General features: G+C 41.9%; 1 protein-coding gene across 2 annotated transcripts; it reads right to left on the minus strand.

The window, feature by feature from the left end:
• Nucleotides 1-13,741, minus strand: PDZD9 (PDZ domain containing 9). 2 transcript variants are annotated; one of them, XM_060033066.1, is made up of 4 exons: nt 13,622-13,741; nt 11,572-11,751; nt 5,053-5,242; nt 1-397 (listed from the first exon to the last, which is right to left on the minus strand). In XM_060033066.1, exons 1-4 carry the CDS (start codon nt 13,650-13,652, stop codon nt 1-3), a joined length of 798 nt encoding a protein of 265 aa, XP_059889049.1. In that variant the 5' UTR covers nt 13,653-13,741. The 2 variants fall into 2 exon arrangements, with proteins under 2 accessions (XP_059889049.1, XP_059889050.1); XM_060033067.1 differs by lacking the exon at nt 11,572-11,751 and having other exon boundaries at nt 13,622-13,652.
• Nucleotides 13,742-14,002: the final 261 nt, after the last annotated feature.

Genomic DNA, 14,002 nt, shown 5'->3' on the forward strand with positions numbered 1-14,002 from the left:
CTAACCAACTTTTGATACAGGTTCACTCTTGCCCTTTTCAGCATGGGCATAGTCTTCGAGCCAAAATGCATCTGAGGTAGAGGAGGCCGAGGAGGAGGAGGAGCTTTTGTCGTCTTGCTTCACCATTGTCCAGTATGGAGAAGGGGCCCTCACTTCTTTCTTGTGGTCTCTGTGAATCATCACGTCACAGTTACTGTCTTTTCCTACACTAAAAGTACAGTTCTTCTTTTTATATCCATGCCATTCTCTGGAGATAGACATCGGTCTCCTTGCAGGGTAATGCCCAGTGGACCGTGGATATTTATAGTACTTAAGTCTTTTATCTAAAACTGCATCTTCATTGTCATCACTGCTTGTGAAAGAGTCATCTTTTGCCTCCTCAGTTTTCTTTGTTGTGCTGAAATGAGAAGAATAGTGAATGAAATGGATTCTTAATGTCTGAACATTCATTATCACCTAAGAGATTGTCTTACAACCTGCTTTGGTTCGTAAAAGAAAGAATACAATTTAGCTTTAACACTACCTTTCTGTGTTATTGAAAATTTTCTCTTTTTAAAATTACCTTTAGGGAATTCCCTGGCAGTCCAGTGCTTAGGGCTTGAGCTTTCACTGCCGAGGACACAGGTTCAATCCCTGGTAGGGGAACTAAGATCCCACAAGGCACGAGATGCGGCCAAAAAAAAAATTACCTTTAAATTTGTTTCCATTCCTAAATGGAAATCAAATTCTGCCCTAAATTATTTCACATTACTTTAAAAAGCTTTGCACAGACTTAAGCCAGACTATTGACCAGAATATTAGCAGGCCTTAACGGTGGGTTAATTTCACTTCACACAGAATGACAGGTCAATGTGGCCATCTCCTCCACAGAACTCAGTTTTCATGGGTCACATGGGGTCGGCAATAACAGAATATTACTGATTTCCAAGGGGACGTCCAGAAATAATGGCCCTCAAAGACCTTCAACATGCTAATCTGAGTCTTTTTCTTTCCTCCCCTGAGCATCATTCTTTGCTTCTCATCTGGGTTTACATATGTGGATCTGTAGAATACCCTTCTATCCAGGTGTCTCATCATTCACTATTCCATCTCGCTGTTGCCATCCAAAAACTTGTAAAGACTTTTTTTTTTGTAATTTGCCAACAGCAAACTTTTCTAATGAACTTTTCTAATGGCAGCACGTGCACCTGCTATTATTTTCCTGAACAAATGCTGTCTGTTACCTGCTACCTCTCATTCTGGTGCTGGATTTGCCAGCAGATCCAAAACCAGACCTTTGTAATTATGAACCTCGGTTACCTTCTCTGTTACTTTCTGTGCTACTAATAGGAAATAGATTTCTTCCCTACCCCAGTCCCTCCAAGCTATCAGACTTACTGGTGTTTTCACTAACATCCTTGGAGGCCTGCCTGTTTTATTTGCTCCTAAGCTTTTGAAGCTTTTCCTAAAGTTTATCTCTTCTGGAAATGACAGTTGGTGTGGAGTCAATTTTACAAAGGGCCACTAGTCTTAATTGTACTATTTTCTTTTAATCCTTGATTTAGTGCTGTGCAAGGAGATTCAGATCTCAGGACTAGAACAGTTTGCCTTCAGAGTGCAAAGGACATCCTTTGTAACTGTATTAGATAACCATCAAGGACAGGCGGCAGAGCCAGGTTCTTATTGAACTGCATTAGATAGTGACGCCACAAGCCAGCAGAGGTCATGGTTAGCTGGAAACAGTTTTTATACGACTAGGCCTGCCCAGAGCAGCATATGGAGTATTCTCTCCGTGTGCACACAGTGCTGTTTGCTCCTGAAGGAAGTCATACCAAATAAGCCTTTTCCTTCCACTTCTGCCCCTTCCCCGCCCTCTTCCACGTAAGATGCTAAAATGCCTTAGCTGCAAGCACTTTGCTTTATTAAGAAAGGGATTCAGAACATGATTGATATTGTTCCTAAGTTTGTGGATTTTAGCCTCATACTTAAGTTGAGCTGTTCTGTGTTTGCTTTTGAATGGTCAAACTGCCGTCCTTAGATTTTTAATATTCTGAATCTCAAACTCAGCTTAGAATGTAGTTGTTCTATAAGCAAATGGTTAAGAGCTCAAGTTCGGGAGCTGAACTCCCCAATACAAGGTCCACCAGCTACGTGTGGCTGCTAAATTTAAACTGGTTAAACTTGAATAAAATTTAAAATTCCTCAGTTACAAATCTTCACATTTCAGGGGTTAGTAGACACCTGTGGCTAGTGGCTACCACATGGGATAACGCAGATACAGAACATTTCCACTATCACAGAAAGTTCTTATTGGACATTGCTGCTCTGGAGACAGACATATACCACTTAGCCCTGTGGCCTCTGGCAAATTTATACACTCTATTGCCTTCAGTTTTCTTATCTGTAAAACGAGGATAAATAAAAAGAATTGGCATGAGGATTAAATGGTATAATGCTTGTAAAGCAGTGCCCACCACATAGTAAGCAGTTATCACTATTATCATTAATGATTTTTAATCAAATCAGGATTGGCTTAGTTATTGGGAATTTTTTCCCCAATCTGTCATCTGAAGGGGACAACTGCCCAGCTCTAGTCCACTGTCACCGTGTGGGAATGCAAGCCCATCTTCTAGTTTTTTCAGGAGAAACCAGAGATAAAGACTCTTTGCATGAAATCTTAGATTTGTAAATTTAGCGATTCAAATATTTTTTCATTAAAAATTTTTTTGAGGGCCTCCCTGGTGGCGCAGTGGTTGAGAGTCCACCTGCCAATGCAGGGGACACGGGTTCATGCCCCAGTCCGGGAAGATCCCACATGCCGCGGAGCGGCTGGGCCCGTGAGCCATGGCCGCTGAGCCTGCGCGTCCGGAGCCTGTGCTCCACAACGGGAGAGGCCACGGCAGTGAGAGGCCCGCGTACCACAAAAAAAAAAAAAAAAAATTGAAATACACAAAAAAAAGCAAAAAAGTTGAATGAAGAAAATTATAAATACCTTGGTAGCTACTGCCTAGGTCAAGAAATAGCTTATTACTGCCCCCCGGAAAAGCCCCCCCTACGTATCCTCCTTTCTCTCTACAGTGTTTAAAACACTGAGGAAGACAAGCAAAGCACATCTGCTGGCCATATCAGTTCCTAGGGCCACAAGTTGGACTCTAAAGTAATGTCTATGGAATATGGGCCATTTTTTAGTCTTAGTAAAGCCCCTAGCCATATTTCTTTGAGCCTATCCCAATAAGCAAAGGTGCACAGCTGTAGCAACTAGTGGTCAGTAATCTGGTCAGAATTAATAAGGACCACTCTTACATCAGAGCACTGAATTTGTCACTTAAAGAAAAGGGAGATGGAGAAATCAAGCACAACCCATAAATTTCTGACTTGTTTGACTATGTGAGTGTTCTTCCACTAGGACAGTGGCAAGCTGGCTTTTGATTTTAGGCATAATGAGTTTGAGGGGTTTATGATACATACAAATGCAGATATCAAGTGGATGTTTATACAAGTTTGGAGATAATACAATTTGGAAATTATTAATTTATGGATACTAATAGAAACCACTGAAATCAAGTTCTTCTTTAACATCTTTATTGGAGTATAATTGCTTTACAATGTTGTGTTAGTTTCTGCTTTATAACAAAGTGAATCAGCTATACATATACATATATCCCCAGATCTCCTCTGTCTTCCATCTCCCTCCCACCCTCCCTATCCCACCCTTCTAGGTGGTCACAAAGCACCGAGCTGATCTCCCTATGCCATGCGGCTGCTTCCCACTAGCTATCTGTTTTACATTTGGTAGTGTATATATGTCCATGCCACTCTCTCACTTCATTCCAGCTTACCCTTCCCCCTCCCCGTGTCCTCAAGTCCATTCTCTACATCTGCATCTTTATTCCTGTCCTGCCCCTAGGTTCTTTAGAACCATTTTTTGTTTAGATTCCATATATGTGTTAGCATACAGTATTTGTTTTTCTCTTTCTGACTTATTCACTCTGTATGACAGTCTCTAGGTCCATCCACCTCACTACAAATAACTCAATTTCATTTCTTTTTATGGCTGAGTAATATTCCATTGTATCTATGTGCCACATCTTCTTTATCCATTCATCTGTCGATGGACACTTAGGTTGCTTCCATGCTGCAGTGAACATTGTGGTACATGTCTCGTTTTGAATTATGGTTTTCTCAGGGTATATGCCCAGTAGTGGGATTGCTGGGTCATATGGTAGTTCTATTTTTAGAGAAATCAAGGAGTTTGCTTAGGAGATTGAGAGAAGAAAGCCAAAGATTAAACCTTGAGGAACTCCGAGGTTGGGTAAAAGGAGATCAAGAGGAAGTGACTAGAGGAAATAGGAAAATCATGGGAGTATGGTATCCCAGAAGTCTGGGGAACATGATGTTTCAACCAGAGTTGAGTATACAGTGTCTAATGCTGCTCAGAAGCCAAGCAAAATAAAGACTGAGAAGAGTCTACTGAAATCAGCAGCATGAAGGTTGTAGGTGACCCTGGGAAAAAGGACTCAGCCAAGGCCTGCACTGAGGGGGGAAATGGTGTCTCCTGAGGAAATGGCAAAGTCTAGTACAGCTCTTTCAATGGGTTTGGAGTCAAGGGACAGGGCAGTGGCTGGAAGGGAAAGGAGAGGAGAGTGGAATTAGGTGGGGTTTGCTAAGATGGTAGAGGTTTTAAAAGGGCTTAAATGTTATTGGGAAGGATCCAGAGAGAGAAGTTGAATATGCCGGAGACAAACGAGGAAATGGGATTCACAGCACATGTTTAAGGGCTAACTTTGGAAAAGGCGGAGTCACGCATGTAAGTTTGGAGGTGGAGTTGCCATTGGATAGTTTGGTCTTTTTTTAAACTCCATGTCCAAGGCTCTTGCCTTTATCATTCTGCCTCATATTAGGTCCTACAGATTGTACTTTGCAAAAGGACTTAGAAACCCACTAAATTGTGGCAGTGTCATCAATCCCTCCTACATGGTCCAACTGATAGTTCTCACATTAAACTAAGACTCTACTTCATAGACCCTGGGAATTCTGTAGTATAACAAAGATTTCCTAAACTTAACTACTTACTGTGTAATTGGGAATTTGGTCTCAGGGATTAAATCATATATTTCTTGCCATTCTTGGGGTATGTCAATAAAATCTCGGTAAACCTTGATTTGTAGCACTGTTCCTATGGTGATATGTTGCAAAAGCTTTAAAAATTCTCGAAGAGTATATCCTAACACATTGGCATAGCCAACAGTAATCAAAACATCACCTGAAAAAGGAAAAAAAATTGGTAAAATTAAGATAATGGTTTAAAAGGATCATACCATTTCTGGCTTTATTGTGCTATGTTTTTCTTTTTTCTTTTTTTTTTTTTTTGGGTGAGGTATTTCATTTTATGGGTTCATATTGTTGGTTCATTTTGAACCAAAGCCAGGCTTCAGCCTTTATTTAATAAAAATGACCCTCTTAGTGACATAAGTATCCTCTGAATAATGAAGAATACATGCAAGATGTTTCTTAATAGTGTGGCGGTAGATATTGTAGCACGTTTTTACAACATTTCTAAAGTCCTTGGTGTGACAGAGGCTAAAAACCATTTATAATCTGAATCATCCTTTAGGATTCTAAAAATGTGTTTCAAGTAAAATAAATGGCTATTACTATTAAAGAAAAAACCACTTAACACTAAGTGAATAAATGACCTTTCTATTATACCTGCCTGGCCATTTCCAATGCCCTTCACAGTAAGCAGACCATATTAAACATCAAGCCTTTCAGTTTAATGTTTGCCCTTACATAGTATTCGTTGAGCAAGTAATTCTACATGAAACACTGGACAATTAGCATGCTTTAATTAAGTTTAAGCTATGTATACAGAGAGTATGTCAGCTCAAAGGGATTTGACAGCTAGGTCCCCTACCATAGCACAGTGCTGAACAGACAGGGGAGGGTGATGGCCAACCATGGAGCTCCTGAGCCCCCAGCAGATAGGAAGAGAACCACATCTTGACAGCAAGCTCCTGGACCTCCAAACTGGATGTTAAAAAGACCAGTTATTCACTTGTACGCAGCAGCTAGGGCATGAACATGTAAACTAGGTCCAGTTATTTGTCAGTCTCCCTGGGTCACTGAACCTGGAGCGGGAGATGCAGAGAGGTGACAGGAGCACCCAGTTTCCATGGCCCTTTGTTCTCTCACCATTTTCCAAACCTGGTTCTCCAGGCTTTCTGGCAATTCTGTCAGACTCAGTGTTCTAAATCCAATGCCTTAACAGAACTTTTCTATTGCTTGCATTGAAGACCTCTGACTACTACAAGGGCATTCAGCAAGAGAGGAAGGAATACAGGGAAATTGCTTTTTAAGGACAGACAGACTCACATTGGGTAAAATCTTAGTCATCAGCTCTTGCCAACATCCTGCCAAATGGTCATGGATACCTTATAGCTAACATCGGATAAAGTGACCCCAATGAGTCCCAAAGGACATGTTCACCTCTCTGTGCATGGGAAGCTAGAGACCCCTCAATCAACCTCAAAGACAGCTGAAGCCTAACGTCAGAGGAGAAAAGAGTCAAGATGAAGTACATGTTCTGATACTACTCCCCACTGTGCTATAATTGGGAATTATGCTGATCCCAAAGGAAGCCTCCAAGGAATGCCAAGGACAAATTTCCATAGTGCTAGATCCTATCAGCAACAAAAGTTCACAGTATTAAAGAAAATGAATACTTAGAAGGGTGAAGAAAACCTTCTGCTTTGGTCTTTAAAAATAGCTGGGGCTAACTTCAGAATGAAATAGGGCTTCTCCCGGCAACCTGCAGATTGTGTGATCTAAAACTGTTCACCCTATGGAGGTTAATTAAAATGGTGGGGGGAGGAAGAAAACGTCACTGGATGAGCTTACTTGCCTAATCTTAAAAGGAGTGTTTATGGCTTGTCATTCTGCTTAATTATGTTGTTAAAGGGTGACTTTTATCATGAGGGCAGAAAATAAACAGCTTAATTCCCTGACCCTCCTGGCCGTAAACCAGACATATCTTTGTGTGAATGTGAGTACTCCGGCAATAGACATTAACATTGCCTTTCATAAAGAAACACCAATTTAGTATTTATGTATATCAACATTATACATTTTCTTTCTGATTTAATGGGCTATAGGAACCACATTATATAAACTGTCTCGATTACCTGTATTTAATCAACTTTGCAGCAGCCAAGCCACTACCATCTCTACAAACTAGGCTGTAAATTCCATAAGCTCTGTGTGGTTAGAGACCATGTATGTCTGGTTCATCATTATACCACAGTGCCTAGCAGGATGCCTACACAGAGCAGGCATTCAGGAAAGGCTTATTGAATGAATGTGACCTAGTGAGGGTGGTGACCAGTGCATGACTTGTATTTACCTTCAAAGCTATATTAATTTCTCCACGAAAAGGGAGAAAAGCTATACTAAAGCTATACTAGCCAAAAGGATTTTAAAGTTTAGCCAGAATAAACTAATTAGGAAATCAAGATGAAGCCCTATTATTAAACACCAAAAAGAGAGAAATTCAAAGCACATGAATGAGAAATAATGGCGCTGGGAGGTAATGGGGTCAAAAAAACATCAGGTTCATCACCTCTCAGAATCTCATAATTATTGTCAAAAGGACTGAGTTACAGAGTCTTTGAAACCTAGACCTTGAAGAGAAGTGGCTGACTTGTCATGAAGAGATTTGGGGCCCTGGACTTATTCTCTATTGAAATCTCTTTTCTAGTCAAAGGTATGGGCTTTCTAAGCAGATATGGTTTCAAGTCTCAGCTCTGACCACCCACTTACCTCTGTATTGAACAAATTACTTCATCTCTCTAAGGCTCTATGTTTTGTTATCTACCTTCCAGGAGTGTTGCAAAGATTAAATGAGATAATAGATGTGGAAACACCTTGCAAAATGCCTAGGACAAATACTCACTTGCTATTCACTTATCAAACACAGACATAATAAATGTGCCAGTGCTGTAGGTAAGTTGTGGATTTAAAAGGTGATTTCAAGACTGCCTCTGACCTCCAGGAGCCCACTAACTGTAGCCCCACCAGGAGATCCTGTTTCATGTGCATGAAAGCATACTCCTGTCCCACTCTAGTGAGTGTGCACTCCGGCTATCAACCAGCATCTGTCCCCTGACCCCAGAGAAGCTAAGGAGAACAAGCAGAAAAGGCCCATGGGACCTGGCCTAGAGTTCTTTTGGTCTGGAGCATCCAGAACTCTCTTTCTGTCAGTTTGTTCCCCAGCACCATTTTCTATGTGGAGAAAATGCTTTGGATTTTAAGGTGAGGTAAACTTTTGTAATAGCATCATTGATCTACTTAATTCTTTAATCCATTGCTTCTAACCCTAGCTGCAATTAGAATCACCTGAAGAGCTTTTAAACCATGAACTGCCCTATCCCCAAAGCCAAACCAATTGAATCAGAACCTCTGGGGATATGGGGCCAAGGCATTTTTGCTTTAAAAGGCCTCCAGGCGATTCTAATAGGTAACCAGAGTTGCAAACCAGTGGTTTAATCCACTGGGGGCTCCTGTACCACAATCATTTTTGGTTAACAACGAAAAAGATACCAGTCTAAAGAATCTCTAAGTAAGAACAGCCTAAGAGAAATTACTGCCAGTATTTCCATAGCACTGTAGTCCTCAAAGCACTTTCATAAAGATTATCTCATCAAATCCTAGCAACTTCTGACAAAGGTGGTATTATCCCAATTTAGAGATGAGGTGACTAAGGCCAGGAAAGTTAAGGGACTTTGTCCAAGGTCACAGAACTAGAAAGTGGCAGAGCCTGGGCCTGAATTCAGGCCAGCTCCCACTGAATGGTCTTTCCTTCCCACCACCTTACCATCCCGTTGTGCGTCCCTGACTCCTGAGCACAGCACCAGGCCCAGAGTAGGCACTGGGAAAACGTCTTGAATTGGATGGAAAATTCATTCACCCAAAGCCAAGAGAAGCAGGGCAGTACTGACAAAGAGTATAACAGAGAGGGTTCAAATCCCCACTCCTTGGTGTGACAAGGTACAAGTTACTAAATATCTGATTCCTTCTCTGTAAGGTGGTTTAATGTAGAATCTAATCAAGGAATTTGGTAAGGTTGCAGGATACAAAATTAATGCACAGAAATCTCTGGCATTCCTGTACACCAACAATGAAAAATCAGAAAGAGAAATTAAGGAAACACTCCCATTTACCACTGCAACAAAAAGAATAAAATACCTAAGAATAAACCTACCTAAGGAGGCAAAAGACCTGTACTCAGAAAACTATAAGACAATCATGAAACAAATCAAAGATGACATAAACAGATGGAGGAATATACCATGTTCTTGGATTGGACGAATCAATATTGTGAAAATGACTATACTACCCAAAGCAATCTACAGATTCAATGCAATCCCTATCAAACTACCAATGGCATTCTTCACAGAATTAGAACAAAAAATTCATATGGAATTTTACAATTCGTATGGAAACACAAACGACCCCAAACAGCCAAAGCAATCTTGAAAAAGAAAAACGGAGTTGGAGGACTCGGGCTCCCTGACTTCAAACTATACCACAAAGCTACAATAATCAAGACAGTATGGTACTGGCACAAAAACAGAAATCTAGATCAATGGTACAAGATAGAATGCCCAGAGATAAACCCATGCACATATGGGCACCTAATTTATGACAAAGGAGGCAAGAATATACAATGGAGAAAAGCTTCTTAAATAAGTGGTGCTGGGAAAACCAGAGAGCTACATGTAAAAGAATAAAATTAGAACACTACCTAACACCATACATAAAAATAAACTCCAAATGGATTAAAGACTTAAATGTAAGACCAGACACAATAAAACTCTTAGAGGAAAACATAGGAAAAACACTCTCTGACATAAACCACAGCAAGATCTTTTTTGACCCACCTCCTAGAGTAATGGAAATAAAAACAAAAATAAACAAATGGGACTTAATTAAACTTAAAAGCTTTTGCACAGCAAAGGAAACCAAAGCAAGGCAAAAAGACAACCCTCAGAATGGGAGAAAATATTTGCAACTGAAACAACCGACAAAGGATTAATCTCCAAAATATACAAACAGCTCATGGAGCTCAATAGCAAAAAAACAAACAATCCAGTTAAAAAATGGGCAGAAGACCTAAATAGACATTTCACCAAGGAAGACATACAGATGGCCAAGAGGCACATGAAAAGATGGTCAACATCACTAATTATTAGAGAAATGCAAATCAAAACTATGATGAGGTATCACCTCATGCCGGTCAGAATGGCCATTATCAAAAAATCTAGAAACAATAAATGCTGGAAAGGGTGTGGTGAAAAGGGAACCCTCTTGCACTGTTGGTGGGAATGTAAATTGATACAACCACTATGGAAAATAGTATGGAGATTCCTTGGAAAACTAAAAAGAGAACTACCATATTACCCAGCAATCCCAGTACGGGGCATATACCCTGAGAAAACCATAATTCAAAACGAGACATGTACCACAATGTTCATTGCAGCACTGTTTACAATAGCCAGGACATGGAACAGCCTAAATGTCCATCGACAGATGAATGCATAAGGAAGATGTGGCACATAGATGCGGTGGAGTATCACTCAGCCATAAAAAGAAACAAAACTGAGTTATTTGCAGTGAGGTGGATGGACCTAGAGTCTGTCATACAGAGTGAAGTAAGTCAGAAAGAGAAAAACAAATACCATATGCTAATGCATATATATGGAATCTAAAAAAAAAAAAAAAAAAAGGTACTGATGAACCTAGGTGCAGGGCAGGAATAAAGAGATAGACATAGAAAATGGACTTGAGGACATGGGGTGGGAGGGCGAAACTGGGGTGAAGTGAGAGTAGCATTGACATATAGGCACTACCGAATGTAAAATAGTTGGCTGGTGGGAAGCAGCAGCATAGCACAGGGAGACCGGCTCAGTGCTTTGCAGTGACCTAGAGGGGTGGGAAAGGGAGGATGGGAGGGAGGCTCAAGAGGGAGTGGATATGGGGATATATGTATGCATATGGCTGATTCACTCTGCTGTGCAACAGAAACTAACACAGTATTGTGAAGCAATTATACTCTAATAAAGGTCTATTAAAAAATTAAAAAAAAATTTTTTTAATGTAGACTCTACCTCAGGGATTGCCAGGAAGGTGAAATAAGATCATGCTTCTAAATGTTAATGATGATTAATACTGCCTACAAAAGAAGAAAGCTTTATCCACAGAGAGCCATAAACGCTGGAGTGACGCTGTGCCTGTATATGAATCCCACCTGCTAGATGGGGGTGAACCTCGACAAGAAACTCAGTCTCACTGAGCCTCAGTTTCCTCACCTGTAAAAGGGCAATAATAGCTCCTACCTAGAGGGTTATTGTAAGAATTCAATGAATAAAAATGCCCAACAGCGAAGGTTATACAAGTAATACCAACTGGCCTGCCCATTGAAAGCTCTCAAACAATGTCATCATTATCATTGTTACAGTGAAACCTGAGTCTCCCTGAAGGCAGATGGGAGAGAGAAAGCGGTGGAGTGTTTGGGAGGCATGGGGAAAGCACAGTCACCTGGCTGGAGTTTTCCATCCCTGGCTGCAGACCCCTTCTTAATGAGGTGGGTGATCTGAAGGTAGGGCCCATGCTGGATGATGATCAGGCCTAATCCCAGGCTGCCCACAGTGAGTCTGGTCTCCTGAGTTTTGCTCAAGTTGTGTACAGATGGCTTGACCTTGAGGCCGATTTGTCTTTCTAAAAAAGGAGAGATGTGTTTTAGTCCTTCACCTAGACATCAGCATGACAGTAGAAAGCCAGACCCTTGGGGCAGTTACTCAACCTCTCTCTTCCTTAGGTTCCTCATCAGTAAAGTGATGATAATAAAAATGCCCACTCAGAGGGTTGTTATGAAAATTAAAGGAGATAGTTAAAGGGCTTTTGCACAGTGCCTAGCACACTGTGAATGTTTAATTAATGTTAGTTATTATTATCCATTCACTTAACAAATAGTTATTGATACGGGCAGTGTGCTAGGAAACGTAAGTGTTTCTTGCCCTCATGGATCTTCTAGCCTAGTGGCTGAGACAAATATCAGTGAATCATGTAAACATATTTAGAACAACAAACTGTGACACATGCTATGAAGGAAAAGTTCAGAGAGCTCTGAGGGTGACCAACAGGCTAACATCTCCCGTGAGGAAGGCGGGCCAAGGCTTCACAGAGGAGGTAAAATCCGAATTGAGGTCGAAAAGACCAACAGGAAAGCTGTAAGCAAAGTAGGATGGGAGAGAGCAAATTAGATCAAGATTCTGAGACAGGAAAGAACATAAAGGAGACCAGTAGGGGGCAGGCAGGAGGGGCAAAGGCAGAGCAGACAGGCTGCTTGGCAGGTTTACCTCACAGAAAAGCTTAGAAGCAATTTCAGCAGGACAAGCTAAGGTCTGCCTTCAAAGAAACACACAAACAAAAACCTCTGGCTCTTATATGGATTGTGGAGTCCAGAGTGGAAGTGAGAAATGAGTTACTGCGTTCACCCAGAGCATGTCACCCAAGCAATGTCAGTGGAAATGGACAGTAGAAAAAAAGCATTTGGGAGGAAAATCCAGGAAAAATGGGTAGGGAGGTGTTGAAGTATGTTTTCTACAAAACTAAATCTCACAAGAAAAGTTTCAAAGATGGAGGAGTGATTTAAAACAACAAGTTCTTTTCCCCCAAGAGGAAGCTTCTGAGGAGACTCATTTTCAGTCTACAGGAAGCTTCTGGGGAAACTTGTTTTCAGCACACTCTTCCAGCATTTCACACACACAACACTTTCCCTTAAGGAGAAGTGACAAACTGCTACCTTGCCAAATCCATGTGACTGTGGTGTTTGGGGGGCCCAGGAGTCCTCCCCACTCCTGCGGGAGGGGCTTCCCATGCTCCCACATCTCCAGCTGCAGGGAGCTGGGCGGTTTCATGGCCCTTTCGACTCCAAGCAAGTGTCCTTGCCTATCTCCAACCTCCCCCTCCCCCAAACCACAGATGCTCTCTGTCTGGAAAATAAAGTAACCTAGTATAAAGAAGGTACCATCTTCAAGACTTTCCAGGATTACAGGTCATCCCCTCCTCGAGCCTCTGGCTCCTGAGCAAACAGAGAACTGGCATCATAGACAGGGTCTGAGTTCCAACCTCAGCTTGCAAATTAAAGTGCTCATGATATAATCTACTATGAAGCCCAGTCTCAAAAGACAGCAGTGTTAAGTGAAAGAAGCCAGATTCAGAAGACTCCATACCATATGATTCCATTTTTGTGACATTCTCCATGGAAAGGGCAAAACTGTAGAAAACAATCAGGAGTGTCAGGAACTGGGGTGGCGAAAGGCACTGGCAGCAAAGGGGCTTCATCACAAGGTAATTTTGGGGGTGGTGAGACCTCCACACCTTGATTGTGGTGGTGGTTAAACGTGGGTATATGATTATCAAAACTCACAAAGCTGTACACTAAAAAGGGGGGGGGGGGCTCTTCCTGTATGTAAATTATAGTTTGGTAAACAAATGATCGTGAGAGGCCCAAGAGTGTGACTTTCCCATTTTACAGAGGAGGAAAAGTGAAGAAGTCTTGGTCCCTAGGACATCACCCAGTTACCGTTAACGCTTTTGTGGACGGCCTTCTTCATGGCCCCGGGACGGCAGGCCGATCAGGAGGGTCTCCCGGAACCGAAGCTGGAGTCAGTCCAACCCCCAACTGTTTGGAACCCTCCGGGAGCCGGCGCACTGAAGGCCAACCGCGGGCGGCGAGGAGATCTCGGGCTGGCCCCCAGGGGACGCTGCAACAACGTCGCCCAGACGCGCTGCAGTGCGGTCACCACAAGGTCTCCAGTGGACCCTGGAAAACGCAGTATGTGAAAATTTTGGTGCAGAAAAACAAAACTTCTACGGACTAGCACAGTGCCTGGCTCAGTGGGTTCCTCACCCATTCTTGGGAAACGGAAATGGAGACGGTGGAGGAAGCCCAGAGGAGGGTGTC

Source organism: Delphinus delphis, chromosome 15 (assembly GCF_949987515.2).
Source record: "Delphinus delphis chromosome 15, mDelDel1.2, whole genome shotgun sequence".
Lineage (NCBI taxonomy): Eukaryota > Metazoa > Chordata > Mammalia > Artiodactyla > Delphinidae > Delphinus > Delphinus delphis.